Raw genomic sequence first — 19,253 nt, forward strand, 5'->3', positions numbered from 1 at the left:
ATTTGATGAATAATCAAATAATTATTGCTTGCAACTCCTACATCTCTAAATCATTTCTTTAGAATGAGGGACACTCCTGAAGATATGAATGAGGTATTTTTAATGGCAGCAGAAAAATTCTTGGAATGTAAGCAGCCAAACAAAGCAGCCATCTGTCTACAGAACGCAAGAGAAAAAGAATTAGTAGCTCATTTGTATGAGAACCTGAATCAGGTAATGGACAGACTTTATGTACTTTATGCAAAATGGTCTTAATAAAAGCTTTGGAACACAGAGATTTAAGTTTGAAATTATTTTTACAGCTAGAAAAAGCTGGGAAAACATACCATAAACTAAAGCGTCCTGAAGATGAAAGCAGGTGCTACGAACAGATTGGGAAATTTAATTTGGCTGTGGAAACTCTGGTTGAGAATGGTCTTTTTGAAATGGCTATCGATACACTGTGGCGTTACAAAACTTGTAGAGAGGTAACTGACGTATGTAGTCATTTATAAGTATGACGGCATTACACTTTAATGTTAAAGTTACTGTGTCGTTTTTCCCACTTTTATGTTAACTACATGCCAAATTGACAGCAGATATATGCGTTTTTAGCCTGCGTTATTTTATGGAAAGATTCGTTAAATATGGGTCTGGTCTAAAAGGAATTAATTCAATATCTATTAGTTTTATACGATATTATTACTTATTAGGTTAGTTACTGACTCACTACGGAAATATATTGGGTTGATCAATCTCATAGATGGCGAGGCGAAGATCAACCCAATATATTTCCGTAGTGAGTCGGTAACTAACCTAATAAGTGTTTTGTTTTCTCGAGGACTTTCAAGCGACATATTTATTCACAAATAGCGATGATCTACGCAAAGCCATGTACAAGATGCCTTACATCTCGTCCAATTTAACTCATTTTTAAAAACTCTTCAAAATTTTCAATCTCACCTTTCAAATACTCTTTCAAAATATTTGCTTCACCCATGTTACTTACAATGTTTTGTTGCTATTCAATTATAAATGTTTTCACCCTTTCCTCTGCAGAGATTTGAGCAAATTTCGACGCTGCCATTTTGTTCTGCTACAGACAAAACAATGCAAGCACGTAGCATCAGGGGGGGGGGCACTTTTTCTGGCAGGAACACATTTTTTAAAATTTACATATAATAAATAGAATTATCATGGATTTGGCCCTCCCCCCCCCCCTTTTTTTGGGAGTATGTAAAAAATTGATATGTAAATCAGGAGATGAGGAGTAAAATTGAAGTTATATAGTACACCAGCCCCCCCCCCCCCCCCCCCCCCCCCCCCGGATTAGGATTTGGAAGATTTTTGGTTGTCAAGATTTTTTGGATGAGTCTGCCCCCCCCCCCCCCCCCCACTTTCAAAAACGATGCTACGTGCCTGCAATGTGACGTCAATATTCTAAGGGCAACTACTCTAATTTTAAAGAATTTCAAAGGGCAACTACTCCAAATACTTTAAGAACTTACGGGATGCAGTTTATGTATAAAATACTATGAAATGTTGAAATAAGTAAGCGAAGCGTCGACCAATGACGGCCATATTGCCTAATATTATTTCTCACAGAACAAATATAGAGATATATGAGGCAATCACGTGCTATGTTTAAACCAATGAAAATGTGACATTTCAGTCCAAGGGAAAACAAAAAAGGGTATTGGGTAGTTTACGCTTTAATAAGCGTTTTTGGCTATTTATTCTAGATGAAAACGGCCAATTGATCTTATAAATTATATCAAATTGTACAAACTAAAACGTTACGTCAGGCAGATTGATACCTGTTTTGACGTTAGTTTTACGATGAGGAAGGCAACACTCTTCATACGATATGAGATATTTTTGTAGCCAATTATAGAGCGCGATACGACCAGAATTAAACTTGTGCATGTAGATAATAGCGGATAATATCATTGTAAAATAAAGTTTAAGATACCAGGTATGTAGATAAGGAACGTGATCATTTATTTTCTGTTGCTAAATTATATTTGCTCGAGCTCGCAAATTACGAAGTTGCTTTCTTTCGGCAAAATATTATGAAAAATAAATTAATATATCAAATGATGTTCTTATCAATTTATAATTGATCAAAATCTTGATAAAATCTTCGAATAGAACAAAATTTCAATAATTGTAGAATTTAATTACAGGATAAAATTAGAGAAAATAAATTTGATTGATGATGATCCATTAATTATTGAACGCACACAAACCAGTAAACCAGTAAATCATCGTTTTATTACGCTTAGAATGGGAAGTGTTGGAAATATATGTTTATGGAAAATACCTTAAATTGAGGAATGTCTCGTGTGTCCTTAAAATGTAAAAAAAAAAATATACAGTGCGTTAGATAAAACCTTGAAGCAATTCTCAATGAAGAATACAAAGTAACTGCTCCATTACATTTAAAAATTCAGCAAATGCTTTGAAAATGCAAATATCTTAAATGTATCTATAATGACGAAGAAAGTTACTTTTGTTTGGGTTTCATGAAGGAACTGGATCAACAGTTAACGACCCCGTCACGGATTCTGATAGAAAACGCCCCTAGTCACGAATACACTGTGGAGAGTTTGAGTTATATGGCGGCTGAGGCCTATCACCGCTCCAAAAACAAGGAGAAAATGATGGCAGCTCTAGAGAGACTGCCAGACCTACGGGCGAGAACGGACTTCTTGATCCGTAAAAACTACATCGAGGAAGCTGCACAGTTATTAAAAAAAGCTGGTATATTTTGAAAATTGATATACATTAATATTCGATTACTATTGTAAACTGTTTCATTTAGCTAAAATAGGGTATAAAGTAAACAGCTATTTAAAGGGACATGGTCACAATTTTAGTCAAAAATTATTTTTTCGGTTTTAATGTTTAAAATGCTTCAGTGAGGCATTTTTAATTGGCAACCAAAATTTTGAGTGTCATTTGAAGAATTATAAGCGAGTTTCAGAGCTTACAATTCTTCGCTATGTAAACAAAGACTTTGTTTACATTTTGAATGTTGATGTGAAAATTCCAGTTTTAGACCTAAAATGAATGTGTTAATCGTTAGGAACTGTTTATTTATGCTTAAAATGAATAATAAGATAAATAAACCTGCTTGGATTTTTTTTACTTGTATATTGAACCTATGTAAACAAAAACGGGGCACGAGCCTTGTTTGCATGACGAAGAATGGTGCTTAAAACTCAACGACTGGCACCCAAATTTCATTTGATCATTAGAAATGCATTCCTGAAGCATTGCAAATAATAAACATATAAAAATAATAAAGCAGAAAAATGAAATTTGACCAAAATCGTGACCATGTCCCTTTAAAGACTCTGGGGTAAATTATTTCTACCACAGGGATTTCATGTAAGTTCATATTAGTAAGAGTTACTAAAGTTATATCAAATTCAATTAAAAAATCAATAACAAGTAATAGAAAAATCAAATAAGATTTTTAGTAGGGAATATTTAAAAATTGTATTACTTCTCTTTTTCAACTGTCAGAACATAATGGGAAAGAGTGTTCTTTTGAGGTAGAAAATTCTGTCCAAATTGATTTACATGTATGTTACTTATATGATAATTTTGAATTTACATCATTAAAAGTTGAGCACGGGAACAGTTTTATTTTACTTTTAATTCGAGTATTGAAGCGGGTCAGAATAAAAATGATTTTCTCACTGGCTCAAAATCTGGTAACTAATCTATATAAAGGGTTATGAATATTTTGAACAATACAAAACTAGCCTCAAAACTTTGAAGATAGAAAAAGTTGAAAAGCGTATTTTAGCATGTTGAATTATAGCAAGGTCAGCCATTTTTTCACTATATCACGTGTGTATTGATGTCGCAGTACAGCTATATATTGCGTCGTAAGCAATTTGTACATTGAGTTTTAGTGATTGTGACGTAATATTGAGAATTCAATCATTGTAACAATTACTTCTATTAGGTGCGCAACAGATTTGCACAAAGCATATAAGGCCCGTCTTCGAATTCCTTACTTCATTTCTTATAGTTAAAGTTTTTGCTCTTTAATTTATGTAAATTAGCCTTTAATTTGACATTAAATTGTACAGAAAATTTAAATACAACGTTAAGCATATCGTTTCTTATTTTACGTCTATCTCATTGTGAATAATAAAGATTCTTTTTTAGAATTGTCATTATTCAATCAAGTGCTGCATTACTACCAGAATTACATTATATCTGAATAACTTGGGGGGGGGGGGTAAAATAAGATGAATCAGGCGATATTTATGGGGGTATGCTATTAAGAAATGTTAATTTTATTGATATGTACATTTTTACAATTTTTAGATGTATTTGTGTTCAGAAAAGAATGCTTCATTATCTTAAAAGTCTATATGATGTAAAGGTAACCCATAAAAGTGAACGCAACATCAAGATGTTTATGATGATTATGATTGTCATTCATTTATTAAATCTAGAAATAAAGCCTAAACTGGAGGATATCATGTCATCATTTGAAGATTCAGTGAATGAAGAAAGCATGAGAGAGCCAGAGTCGGCAAGGGAGAAACTTGGTCTAATGTTAGATGATTCAGTTGATGGGGAAACTTTTTTCCGCTCTATCGCTAAAAAGTTCTGTAATGGGTGTGACCAGCTGGTAAAAGGTAATCCCTGTGAAGCACTGATACAGTTTACCAAGTTTTGTGCTCTGTTGAGCAATACTGGCAGTGCTGAAGTCATTCCCCATTACAACCAGCTCCTGTTGTGGATGGAATACTTCACTACAGTTGCCTTTTGTCTGACAGCCAAAGTACAGAATACACCCAACTTCTTCTTTGTAATTCCAGAGTCTTACATTGCAGTAGTTTATTCCTTAGATGCAACATTTATACAGGAAAAAGGAGATCCAACCTTTGAAGCTGTTCAGAAACATATGATAAGCAAAGATGATAAAGACACTAGTCTGTTTCAGGGACGTTTGGAAAAACTGGTCGACATTGTGTGTGGGTCTACTAGTAACTCCAAAGTAAACCTTCTTAGCCACATTTTTCAATTCGTCAAAACTGAACAATCCGTTGCACATGAGGTGTATGGTGTTGCAGAGAGACTTCTAGTACTAGCTCTAGTGTTCGTTTGCAATATAGGTAAGAGCGTTTCTATGGATGTAGAAACCAAGCTGGTGAGTGAGTTACGTAAAATCAAAATATGGAAGAAATACCCCAGGAGGCTGTCAGAAGCTCTAAAGTCAGTGCAGCACGCGGGATCTCCCGCAGACGTTGCAAATGCACTCCGGATTCTGCTATTAAAGAGGGAGAATGACTCTCTTGCATATTATAGTTGGGATAATTCCAAAAATGGATGTGGATTGCAAAAAAAAGAACTGAGGACCACAGAGCTTTTTAAAGAGTCCCTTTTTAAAGACAAGACATTTATGGCTTTGCAAAACCCTTCTGAGGAACTTTCAAGTGAAGTTAATAGAGATATAAAAGAGGATGATGAGGTGGGTTCCACATTTTCTAAGGAGGAGGAAAACATGGAGATAGAGGCGGAGAAAAGTGAGATGGAAAATGAAGTGCAAAATTTGTCGTATTGTGTTACACGAAAAATCAGCAAAGAAAAACAAGATGAGAAAATAAACGTGTTTGAATCCATTCAAATAACCAACACAGGATGTGGCGTTTGTGGTGTGCGGTTTAAAGAAAGTACCACTGATTTTGTGTGTCCTGTGAACAGACAAACATTTAATGAATTTGAACCCTCTGGATTATTACAAAACCCCAGTTCATTGCAGCTGCCACGGCCAAATTATGAAAGGGTGCAACTGATTCAAACAAATCCCGGTCCCGGTGCAGTAGCTGATAATCTCCCAACGTTTAAGTCAGAGATACTTTTAGAAGATGCAAAGGAAGAAACACGAGGAGAACATGAAAAAAGTGAAAAGCATAAAGAAATGGTCAAATTTTACCAACATTTTCGACTGAAATATATGCAGGAGATATCTGATCCTTTTCGTGAAGTACGAGACTTCATGCAGCGTTATAAGCTTGGATCAGCAGAATTGGTAGAAAAACACTTTAAGGATGAGACTTACAACATTGGAATTCTACGTAGACAAAGGGAATCCGTGGAAAATAAAATAGAAAATATTATCAAAGGGTGTGAGTGGCAAAATGGGGAAATTTGGGGGGCAGTACAGGAGATGATTGGTTCCTACCACTTGATCAAAGACTATGTGGAGACTGAAGCAAAGAGAAAAGAGGTATGTTGATTTGCTGCTCTTATTTTACTAAAACTTGCTGAAAATGTTTACGTATTTCTTGATGACAATTTGGTGTTAACCTGATGTAGGATATGTTTTCAGAAAATATAATTTTATTCATTGTCATCAAAGGTGGTTCAGATAAAATAATGTGAATATTAAGTTCTTTTAAGTATTTCAATGGAAGACTACTGTTGATTGCCAAACACGTTCATATTTATTCCTTTTTCTACAAAGAGATCAGAAACACGGGGAGGGGCCGACTCGGACAAAGACAGTCAACAAATTCTGGATGACGATATGGAAGCTATTGAGCCAGTTGTTTACGAACCCAAAGAAACACGACGAAAAGGAACAAAGAAGAAAAAAGGTCGAAGGCGATGAAAAGTTGCCCTTAGAAATCTGAGAGTGAGAAATAATTGAAGCTCTAGATAGAAGTGGGTCCAAACATACTTTGTTTTTTCAGGAATAATTAAGATTTTCAGAACTTTTTTTAAAAAATTGTGAAATAATACAGCGCTTCTGTTGATAAATTTATTTTTGGATTTCCGTACATATTAGTTTATTTATAACTTATAAATACAGGCTAGGAACTGAAAGATTTATTTTCAAATATTGTAATATGTTAATTGTGTAGTATGGTATGTACAATAATTAGGAAGCGATTGACATTGCTCATAGATCACTTTGATTTTGTGTTTTGAGCTCATAACTGATGTAATTATTGGGACTCAACAGAAATTGAATTTTTGATTCCTTAATGCTCTGTACGTTCTGTGCGTATTTTTTTTCTTAAAGATTTGTTCCTATGCTTTGAACACTTTCTATAAACGTTATTTTAAAATTAAAAATCAAATAAATAAATACTGCGAAAAAATTCTGTAAAATGGGTAAGGGAGGAAACGCACCAACATTTGTATGCACATATATTTTACTTCAAACCAATTGACATTATTTCATTGTTTGTTGAATTTTCAGATAGAGTGCGCGAAATTAATTCAAAGTGCTCGGAATCTAAGTCTTGATATTCGAAGTTGTAACTAATACAAGAAATGTTGCCATATTAATGTGCCAGAAATAATAGAGAATTCCCAATATCCGGTAAATTTCTTGAGCAGAATATACATATGTATTCTTTGTTAGTAAAAAAAAATCCGTTACCCTGGAAAACTCGAGTAAGTGAGGTCACTCGAATGCAAGTTTTGTTTTAAATTCAAAATTGATAAATTATCCAAAGCTTACAGGGTCTCGCATCATGTATTTCACACTTTTTCTTCTTAAAAGAACTTTTTTTTTCAAAACACCCCATGTACAATCGCATTGAAAAGTTGTCTAACTTTGCCATAATCATGAAAACTGTCTCACTTACCTAATGTTAGCGATGTATATGAGAACATATATTGATACAATGATTTAGTGGTGAATTTCTAATATAAGTAAACATGTATTGCTTAGAATTTCATATCACGGCCGCATTTAAATGTTAGATCGTTGTCGAATTATTGTAAAACTCAGCTGTTGGGTTCTTGGAATATATATTTTATCAATGTATAGAATTACGGTGATAGGTAACAATAATTATTACAGAAATAAACGTAATAAAATACACACTCACACACCTTAGATTCACGCATTAAATATATTTTAAGATTTTGAATATGATTAATTTATGTTTTAAACAATTAATTATTTCAACGGATTACCTTAGCAACTGCGGTAAACGAACTTACCGAAATGACAGTTGTTCAATATCACTATATTGAAATAGATGATATATTTGGGGGTGAATTGTATTATTTTGAGGAGGCACACTTTAGTGTAAAACTTGTAAAACCACTCATTCCTACTAGAACCATTTTAACAAGACCTTGGACTTTCTGTTAGACGCAGCTATCTATTTCTTGCGTCAAAACAAGTTAAAAATGACGCGGTTTCAAGCGAAATATGCACAGATTGTGTAGTCTTAGCCCAAATGCCAGACAAATCTTGTTGATTTCAAAGAGCCATGGCTGAGTGGCCAGCAATGAAATAGTCAGGCCTGCGTCACATTGCTGTTTGACACAACTACCCAAAGTCCAAGCTCTTGTTAAAATGGTTCTATTTCTAAAATAGCAACAAATCTCACATGACCCAAACACCTTTGACCTTTCACACTCCAAACTCAACCACATCGTCGGATACCCACGGGTGATCGTGCCCTTTACTTATCATAAGATAAGTAAAAGACGCGATCACCCGTGGGTATCCAACGATGACTCAACCAATACACATAAAACACCATGAATATGAATGAAATGTATGTGAAAACTTAGTAAATTCCAGTGATCTGTAATTCACTATGTTTATAAACGATGATGAAAATGATATATGAATAAGTACATAATATATCAATATATTAAAAAATATTGGATCCATGAATAAATCCCCAAATCATGAACCCCGGGATCATAACTAAGGGTTGAATTTTTACATTGGATTCATTAGAGAAACATCCATAAAAATGTTTTTCTCAAAATTAAACCATTTGGCAAAACAAGCTGTAACTTGTGTGGAAGCATCATCAAGTAGTGAAGGTTTATGTTTCATCAAACCATAAATCTTGGGGGTAGGATGGCCGAGGCTACAATTTTTGAATTGAATCTTGCATAAAAAATAAATAGATATAAATATTTGCTTTAAAATAAAAATATGTATATTAGGCCTGAAAAGCCGAAACTTGAATGAAAGCACCATCCGGTGTAGGTGAAGTAGAAAGTATTCTCAGGTGTTTACTCAAGTTAGTTCAAATCATGATCCCCGGGGTAGGGTGGGGACATAATGACAAATTTTGGTAAATGGTAAAATGGTAAATTTTTACATAGGGATATTTACAGAAAATGTCTTTTTTAAATTTCGAAAAACTGAAACAATAAAAAGGGACTGGTAGTTATACATAATAATATATAAGATACATAAGAAAAAAATGAAGATCTTTTTAATCAATATATACTCTTTGTATTTAATACCATGAATCTTATTTTATCAGAGTTGTACATATTGTTGATGATGTGAGATTTTCTTGATTTGTTATTTAGGTTTTGGGGTTTGTTCTTTTTTTCAGAAAATATTTTAACATTAAAATATTTACTGTTCTACAAAAGCGGCTGCTTGTTATTTGTTGAGACGGAATGTAGGGGTTGTCTTTCTTCATCTGAATAGTCATCTCTCTCTCTCTCTCTCTCTCTCTCTCTCTCTCTCTCTCTCTCTCTCTCTCTCTCTCTCTCTCTCTCTCTCATTGAGAATACGTGCGGAAATATTTTTCTGTCAATTTCTAGGGAACTGTCTTTAATTATGCAGCGAGTCGTACCTATATTGGACTGGGTTGAAGGACAAAGACGACGGAGTTTAATGCTAGAATTAACACACACTTGTCTCTCGCTTCTCAGGGGTTTTATTTTCCAGTAATGCGGAGATGACTGTTGTTAGCAATGTTATCACAAGCACATGAACGATTAAAAATTTCACGACGAAAAACAAAACACAGAGAAAGAAAGGAAGCGCTGGACTGCGGTATAAAGAAACTGTAAAAGACGCCCGCGGGATTATTTACCGGAATAAGGCTCGGAAATCGTAAACAAGGGAGGGCGGATGTGTGGTCCAACCGGGCCATTGTAAAAATCCAATCAAAAAGTTATGATCTCCAGGCACCATGCACCGGCTACATTTTCGAATTTAGATGCGGGATTAACTCCACAAGTTCCAATTTTTTTTATCACATTGAAAAGTTGCTCAGTCTTTTTTCTTAACATGTTTTTTTAATTTCAATGGTTTACCATTTTCACTACTCTTTACACTAAAGTGTAATTTAAAATTATTAAATAAACGTATTGTCACATGTATTACTATATAAATAGTGCCTGTTTGGGAGGGTAACAGTTGAAATTGACACCCCGAGAAAACCATTGTCAACCGACGCGAAGCGGAGGTTGACAATGGTTTTCGAGGGGTGTCAATTTCAACTGTTATCCTCCCAAACAGGCACTATTTATTTTGTTATACTGAATGTCTTTTTTAAAAATTTTTAAAATTTTTTACTGCATTTATATAGGAATAACGTGAATTCTACAGTGAACCGTACGCGCACATTTTTTAATGTTACCCGTTGCCAAGTGCGTTGCTAACGCTGAGGGTAATAGTAAATATTATTAACTGCGTCTTAACCAATCAGATTTCAGTATTTAACATGAAAGTATAACAATACATTTTGTTAACTTGAATGAAAGCATGTATTACCCATAGCGATTTCGTTTTCAATTGATAAAAAAAACTCAATCATATTGATGTCAAAATTAAAGTGTTCTCTAAAAACGAATGGAGACCTCTAAGGCAAAAGACACGCGGTTCATTACATTATCCAGGAATATGACTCATTATTTTGAAATTATATTTAGTTTCTAAAATTATTGATTTCTTATATTTTGGTTTCCTTATAAATTCTTTGTCGTAATATTTATTTTCTGCTACCTTAAACTACAATCTTTTTCTGTCGATATTCCAGCTATTGATTCTGTGAAATATTGCTTTATTTATTCACGTGCTGGTGTTTGTATAGATGGGGATCTATATACATGCATCCTCTGTCATGTACAAAAATTTAGATCACTAGGAATCAGAATGACAACTAATTTGTTCTGTGCCAATTTTGATTCCTGATGATCTGAAATTTTGTAAAGGACACTTTATACGAAAACGTTAAATTCTTTCCACTTAATAATTATTCTGAATCGTTAAAGTAAACGATGATATCTAAATGAGTTCATATAAAATAAAATATGATTCGTTTATGTCGAGAAAGTTGAAAAATAATCAGGAAATTTTAAAACAAAACGGTGTAAAGCATGTTGCTGATGTGTCGCTTATCTTTATGGATATCTTCTCTCAATCATTGTGCCCTTTACTAATTACATGCCTATGTCATCTATTGACTGTTTTTATCTGGAACATGTTTCTTTGATTCCTCCCCAATTATTCTTGTTTTCAGACACAATACTAATAGCGCACTTGTGTTTGTTTGAGTTTTTTTTTCGTTTTTTTTTGTTTTTTTGTTTTGTTGGGGTTTTTAAAATTAATTTTGTTGGGGTTTTTTTAATTTTAATAAAGGGGGGGGGGGGTGTCATGAGTTATTAAACGGTCATAATTCAAAACAGCGATTAAACGTAGAGTATGATGTTTTATAGTTATTTTAAAACAGAAAGATAAATTCCTGTGTAATTGTTGATATCAAATTCAATTTAAAATGTTAATAGTATCAAATATTAAAGCTAAAAGATAGCTTTTTCACGAATTAAAATTATGTGCAAAAAGATAGCTAATTCACCTTTGAACAACAGAGGAGAGTAAAAGACGTTTTGACAAGAAGATCTATGAAAAAATTTCAAGCGATCAACTAGTTATTTATTCCCCAATCACGGGACAAGCCATATAAAATACTTTGCATGGTGGTACTAATCAGCTGGATTTTCAATACATTGTGTTATTATTTGTATTTGAGGTAAGTAAATCATCTATTAAAGTGACATGTGCAATACATTTAGAGTGGATAAAGTGCTAACTAAAAAAGAGTTGTGCAAGTTGTTATATGGTGGAAAATTTATAAAATATAGTTCAGTTCCAATTTCGTCAAAGTTACAATGAGTGCAGATACCGTCAGTTAGCGATTCGTCGCCAAAACGCTCAGTCTCCCGAAGAGGGGCGGGTCTGCTGAATATACTGAGAGACCATGGTATTGTGAGAAGTTCTGACATTTGCGACAAACCCAAATTTGAGCAGATAGAATATCATCGAAAAAGTTGATATTAACATTGAGGAATAAACAAAAAACTTTTCTCCTATAGAATACTGAAGTGTAATCGTAAAGTCAGCTTTTAGTCACGAGTTTTTATTTTATTTTTCAACGTTTCCTAGTGTTTAATTCCTTTCAATCGCCATTTATAAATGTTTAAAAAAATGATAAAAGTAAATCAACATATCTATTTTTCTTTGTGTAAATTACTTATTAATCTACAATCTGCCCTTCACTGTGAAGTATGAATTTCAACTTTATGAATTTTGATAAAGTGAAATGAGCGATGGATGCTCATTTGTCATTAGTTCCTTTATTCATTTAATTGACTGTCCACTTTAGCGTTTGGACTAAAAAGCTTTTTAATTCTGAATGTGTCATAATTCATATTTTAATATGATAATTATGATGAAAGGAGCAGATGCATGGATTAAGGGGAAAAGGTATTAAAAACAAAGATTGGTTTGCTGGCCATTATGAACCACCACTCCATCATATGTTGTATGGGGGGAATGTCATTTATTTCAAATTGACAAAACGGCGCCTTGATTTATAGTTGCATGGACATGTCGCAATTTATTCTACAAAGAACATCCAGAGTACAAACGCTTTGTATTGTGACCGCCTACGTGAAGTTTCTGCCTTTTTGGAATTTTTTCTCATTAAGTTTTTTAAAAGAATATCTGAAATTTTACACCCCACAAAAACTCTGGATCTTCTTCCCAAACCGCTGCATATCCTATCTATCTATCTCTCGCTTTTATTCCCGTAAATGGTACTTTCCTCTCTGCAAATCTCGATCCATTAATTAACAAAGGAATAAAAAATTATGACAAGTATAAAATCTCAGCAATCAAGCCAATTACACAATCCAGAATTACGGGAGTCTCGGGTGTGAAATTTCCAAAACAGAAAAAGCCAATCAATGCTTTATCAACCTGACAAAACCAAGTGCATCGAGTTACTAAAAGGGCCAACTTGCTAATAATCCGTAAATATGGACGCATTCAAATTTAACAGTGGTTGAAAATGCGGTCGAAGAAATATAAAATTTCCATTGCAATTGTTTGAATTATCTGATAATGTGCTTGGTTATGTGATATCGGTTTTTAATTAACGTTTGTTTATTTTCGGGTGTTTTGTGTTTTAAGGCAAGTCAAAATCATTACTCATGTGAAGTGTTTTTGGGAAATGGTGGGAAAGCAAAATTGATGTGCTTCACAACGTGGCTGCGTTTGAAAACGAGAAATCCGACAATGGTAGTGAAGCTGGAGCTTTTCCCGTCATAACTCACCGCAGTCAAAGAAGTAATATCTGTATTGTTCTTACCAGGCATTGCTGGGCCGATTTGTTTTGAAGCCAATTCTTCTCAATAAATCCCAGAACATCATGATAATGCATTATTATCAAGATTTTTATATTCATTTTGCATTTCCAATTAACATGACAAAACCCCTGAATGGGGCCGGTATCCAGAGCCTTATGTAGTCATTGACAGGGTTAATAGTAATGTCCTTCAATAAAAAAGGCCGGAAATAAAATTCATTTGGACTATATTTTTCTTTTCTCTATTTTTCATTGATAATTTCTACATTTTTTATTTGATTTGACTTTTCTTATTTTCATCCTGATTTCGTACTTGATACAAAAAAAGAAGATTCTTTAATTTTCATAGATATTTTTAATTAAAATTAAACATGAAGGTAATGATGTAGAAATGCAAAAATCTTTCATAAAGACAACTATAAAACTATGAGGAATTCTCTCTCTCTCTCTCTCTCTCTCTCTCTCTCTCTCTCTCTCTCTCTCTCTCTCTCTCTCTCTCTCTCTCTCTCTTCAAAAAGTCCCTCTTCAAATAGATGAATCAAAATATCTACTTATCAACATCTCTCAAATCGTGGTTAGAAAATTTTAAATAACCCAATGCTTCATGATGCTACATATACACAATTGAAAGTTCAGCACAACCTCCAACCTAGAAGTTTGAGAATTTTCCTGTTTTTGTGTTAGTGTTGTCCCTTTTTCTCGGCTGGTCTTTTCAAATATGTTTTTCAGTGGCAATTTATTTCTGACATCCGTTTTCAAATTTTTTTTTTTGATGGCAGCCTACTTTGGCCACAGTTCTTCTGACACTTTAACTTGGCCTTTTTATACCTTTTTTGGGGGAAGCGGGTGTGTGTGTGTGTGTGTGTGTGTGTGTGTTTGTGTTTGGCCACAGTTCTTCTGACACTTTAACTTGGCCTTTTTATACCTTTTTTGGGGGAAGCGGGTGTGTGTGTGTGTGTGTGTGTGTGTGTGTGTGTGTGTGTGTGTGGTTGACCCCGTATTTTCCTGATGCTGTCCTGCACTGACTGCTTCCTGATGTTATCCTTCGGGTGTCTTATCATTTTGACATTCTAGGATTGTTATTGCATTTATTATTTCACTTCCTAAAAAGACCTGGTTGATTTTCCTGACGTTCTATGACATTGTCTACTGGCCTATGGTTTGACAATTTGTTACGTGGTTTTGACTTTCTTGGCCTGTGGTTCCGCTGGCTGGGTCTGGTTGATGCGGTCCTGTTTCTTCTGGAGGTATATGGAGTAGTTGTTCGGAGTTTCCTTCTTCTTGTATTCTAATGATAAATCCGGAGCACTCTCGGAAACTGGTGAGAGATGATAAAATAATCAATTCACAATTTGTTTTACTCTATTCTTTTACTTTCAGTCATGTTCTTACATTAATCTATCAATAACAAATCTGTTCTCTAAAAAGTCAAGTATTTTTACTTTCATTATTTTTATTAAGGAAAACATGGCATTAAAATGTATACCAGTAGAGGTGATTTGCTAAATATTTTCTGAAATGAATTAATTAACTTTATAATAAAAAAAATCAGCATCATCATCAAATGTATTTCCCACCTGTTAATCAATTCTACATTTTAGGCTATGTATTTGTTTCTTGATACATCTTGAGAGAAAAAATCATGTGATACATGTACAAATGCTGTGGACAAACAAACCTGAGAAAAATGTCCAGTCTTTATTGAACATCTCTAGCACCTTGTTCTCGGAGCAGGGAAGTTCGGGGTCTATCCGTCCCACCTTGAACAAACAAGAGAGCAGTGATTAATGGTCCCTGCTGCTCTCCCCGGCCCAGCCCGGAGTTTATTAAACTGCCGTCTGGTGTTGACAGAGATCAGCTCCTGAACACCTTAAGCCACTCTCAAACTAGTCGTTCTAAATGTCTTCTGTACGACAAACGGCTGGATCAGGGCAACAGCTTTTTGAATTTACACAACAATTAAGAAATTAAGACTTTAAAATGAGGCTTATTTGGTATATGTACACAATGATCTGGGGAATAGGAACTGTGTTTTGGAATTGAGACAAGCTGTGATACATGAACTATTAGTAGTGTAAAAGCTTATCACCTGTTGATGGAATTTTCTCTCCAATGGTCAAGAAATAATAAAGCGACACACTTCTAATTATAACAAACCCTCACACTACCCTACCCAATAATAAACCTCTTCTCAAAGGCACTATCTTACATCATGGAAACTAATGCAGGGGCAGGTCTAAAACAATTTTCCAGGGGGTCCAAGGGAGGATTGTTTTTAATGGGGAGGGTGGTTTCGAAGGCATAATCCCTACCATCCCCATCTCCCCACCCCCACTTTCTAGAGTATGACAGAACAAGGCTGCAGAAGAAACTTAGCTGTGACTTTGGAGATTCAACATTCCTCTGTTTTTGATCAATACCCACCCCCACTGCAGGCTCTCTCTCACTCTTTCATTAATTGTCAGCTGTAAACAGCAGATTGTGTGATTTATATGAAATATAGATCTTAGAACTTCATTAAATTGATGCTTCAACATTTCTTAAATGATATATATCATTCACAGTGACTGAAGAAAATAGTAATTCAGATGTATGCTATTTAGATATACTATTTTCATTGCTTAAATATTTGTTACAAAAGTTATCCTATCTCTCCCTCGAGTTCCTCTGTAATACACCTTTTTGTTTACCTTTATCACACCTGAGTCTGTTTTCTGACAGGTGTACACCTGTAGGGTGTCCCCCTCCTGTTTCTGTAGTACCCACAGCTGCCCGTTCCTGTCGAAGCACGTGTCCCATACAGGACTGGTCAGCTCAATGTCACGCTGTCGACAGAGACTCATGGAATCAGCGGCCAGCATGTATAACTGTATCACTGGAGAGCTGAAATCATAACACCTTTGTTTTAAAAACTAAATTTGACTCTAAATCATAAATTGATTTTTTTAGCATTACTGGTATTGAAAATCTAAGTCCTATAAGGCAGACCTTGCACTATGAATTGTGGCACAGATGTTTCTCTGAGTACTCCCTTACAACAATGTTTCTGACAGCTCAAGATTACAAAGGTTATATGTTAAAGCTGATGGGTTTTGGGTTTTTTTAAGGACATTGAGACATGGCATTCAGTTTTTATTAATTTACATAATTTGGAATTAACCTCTTATGGACCATCTTTTGTGATATAATGTCAATTCTTTTGTCCTACAGTATTTTTTAAGCAAAAAGTTGGGACAATTCTGAACAATCTTCTTGCATGTATCAGACACTCACTTAAAGAAAACCACAGAGAGCAGTTTCAGATCCTTCTCCCATTCCAACTTCTTGATGGGTAGAGTTTCCTCTCCTTCAGAGCATGTTGTCTGTGAAACCACTTTACCATTGAGATCCCAAATCACAATAGTTCCATCCTGAAAGATCAGAAATATATCAGATTATATGAACAATTAAGATAAACTATTGATACCAATTAATTCATAGATATTTTTTTATGTTTTACAGACCATTTAAAAAGAAAGATAACTCACAGCCTGACATCATTTCCCCCTCTATAAAATTGTCAAATTTAGGAAAAAATTCTACCTCCAAATGATTGCTTAAACTCTGTGCATTTCAGTTATAAAGAAAACCATCTCTAATGTCAGAATAAGTGTGAGTCTGCAAAGGGTTGAGGAACCTTCATTCAGCTTGGTAAAAAAAGCTGGACCCTTCATATCAGAGAGGAAGGGGGTGCCGGTGCCTAATTTTCAGTTAACTGTATAGGGGATGAAATGAATTACATTTTCCATCTACTTTTTGAAAAAAGAGACTTTTTTAGGATTGGTGAAAGAAGAGAATGTACGTACGGTTTTACATCATCTGAGACACACAGGCTACAGCCAAATGTAGAATTACACATTCATTTATTTTTAACTTCTTTGATTTATGGTTGATAAATTTTTTTAAAAACTGACAGAACTGTTTGCACAAAATATGATTTATTTAGCACCTTTATAGCCAGGTAACTTAAAGCTCCAATGCATGATACTTGATAGGTTAACCCAGCCCTGAATGAGAAAAAATTGTTCCTGGCTTATCATCATTCTAGATCTGAAACACACTTCTCTCCAATTATCCGATTCAATTACAGAACAGCTAAAACCATCCGAAAAAAACCTATTGTTGTGTAATTAATAGACCCAATTAATATGAAAGCCGACCTAGTTGCATTATGTGACAAAACCTCCTAATACCGCTAATTTGTACGAGTCGTAGGAGTTATTCACTGGACTGACCACATTGCGGGCTCTATCGCTACGGCAATACATTAGCAGAATAATACCGCGGGATGTTGCCAGCATTTATCTGAGGGAAACTCTAGACAGCTGATGTAAGGCTGGGACTTTGAGACAATTAGTCCTGCCATACAATACTGTGTTTAAACAACTCAAGGAAAACACACTTATCTAAATCCATACTGCAGCAGATGCTTCACCGTGGACCATTATTTTATTCTTAACATTTATCCACCTTTCATAACGACAATTCATGTTAGTCAGTATGCCTTTCAAAAACAACCAAACATCTGATCCCCCCAAAAAGCTAGCTATTAAAATAATTAACATATCTGTGTATGCTATCAATATAATATTATGTTTAGATAAAAATTCGGAATTGAAATTCATATTATTTGTTATCTACACATAAAATCTTCTAACATGGAAAATTCTTGCAGTATTATAAAACTATACATTTAATTTCATATACAAATGTTTTACACCTTTTAGTCAGTAAATCTCATTAACAATGATATAGTTTGCATGTCATGTGTATCACAAATTGCTTTGATGACTTATCATTTATAACACAGCCAAACTGTGACTTGAAATTGCATTTCATAAGCTTCAAATAAATAATGGTGTAATATACAAGTGTTCAATAATGAAATGTTTCTCAATCAAGAACTTGTTTTTCAATGAAAATAAAAGATTTTTTATAGTTTCATAATTGCCTGCGCCAAAACTTGCATGTGAAAAAAATTCAAACAATCTTAATTTGCCTTAAGAATATTTCCCTACACCTATTAATTTTTGCCAGTGGACATTTTGTCTAACACATGATAAAGTTTTCAAAGAAATAGACTAAATCAAGATGTCTGACTGCTGTATTATGACTATAAAACACTAGCTCAAATAATGGTTACTATGAACATATGCCAACCATATCTTTATTGCATGATGGAGAATAGAGTCGCTTGAGAGGGAAGATTCTCAACCAGTATTAACTTTATGAACAAAAGTGTAATTATAAGACTTTCCAAAGCTGCTTATCACTGAAATACATAAATCTGTGATTTATTATATATAAGTAAACAAAAACGGCAACAATTTGGTCACTCTCTACCTTGGATCAATCTGTGTCACTGATATATGTATTTGTAGTTGACACTAGTAAACATTGAGACATCAGTACAATACATTGACACAGTCTCTGTTAAGAAACATCTGGCTCAATCTTTCTGTAATGGGCTGATTCTCGACAATACTCCTATCATATAAGATTACAATCTTGCTCCATGCAACGCACACCAATATTTGTTTAAGATTACACATTATCTGATACAGTGGGTGGGTGACAAATTATACAAAATAATTAGCTTCCAATGGAGAATTATTAACTCCAGTGCACCGCATTGTGCAGCAAGCGCAACATGTTGCAAGACATTTGTAACATATTATGTACTGGGATGAGCAGTAAAGAATAAAACAATGTTACAAAAACACACAGATGATTGATTGATCCCCTCCATTAGTTGTATTTACTTTTGGTAATATATCCAAAGATAGACATTTTCAACACTGAGGCCAGTTTCTCTGCCAAAAATAATGG

At 34.2% G+C, this 19,253-nt stretch overlaps 2 protein-coding genes across 4 annotated transcripts in view; one reads left to right on the forward strand and one right to left on the reverse strand.

Moving 5' to 3' along the window:
• Positions 1–7,370, forward strand: part of LOC105330431 (TPR and ankyrin repeat-containing protein 1) — a 45,258-nt gene extending 37,888 nt beyond the window's left edge. For all 3 annotated transcript variants that reach the window (XM_066086144.1, XM_066086145.1, XM_066086146.1), the window contains 5 exons: positions 63–213; positions 303–467; positions 2,511–2,742; positions 4,458–6,238; positions 6,476–7,370. In XM_066086144.1, coding sequence (XP_065942216.1) covers positions 63–213; positions 303–467; positions 2,511–2,742; positions 4,458–6,238; positions 6,476–6,622 — 2,476 coding nt within the window. In that variant the 3' untranslated portion in view covers positions 6,623–7,370. The remainder of the gene's footprint in view (positions 1–62; positions 214–302; positions 468–2,510; positions 2,743–4,457; positions 6,239–6,475) is intronic.
• Positions 7,371–13,717: 6,347 nt separating this feature from the next.
• Positions 13,718–19,253, reverse strand: part of LOC105341546 (tRNA (guanine-N(7)-)-methyltransferase non-catalytic subunit wdr4) — a 36,104-nt gene continuing 30,568 nt past the window's right edge. Inside the window, exons 7-11 of the mRNA XM_066086147.1 lie at positions 16,659–16,795; positions 16,076–16,268; positions 15,064–15,145; positions 14,311–14,703; positions 13,718–14,213 (exon numbers count right to left, since the gene is read on the reverse strand). Coding sequence (XP_065942219.1) covers positions 14,558–14,703; positions 15,064–15,145; positions 16,076–16,268; positions 16,659–16,795 — 558 coding nt within the window. The 3' untranslated portion in view covers positions 13,718–14,213; positions 14,311–14,557. The remainder of the gene's footprint in view (positions 14,214–14,310; positions 14,704–15,063; positions 15,146–16,075; positions 16,269–16,658; positions 16,796–19,253) is intronic.

Source organism: Magallana gigas, chromosome 5 (genome assembly GCF_963853765.1).
Source record: "Magallana gigas chromosome 5, xbMagGiga1.1, whole genome shotgun sequence".
NCBI classification, from domain to species: Eukaryota; Metazoa; Mollusca; class Bivalvia; order Ostreida; family Ostreidae; genus Magallana; species Magallana gigas.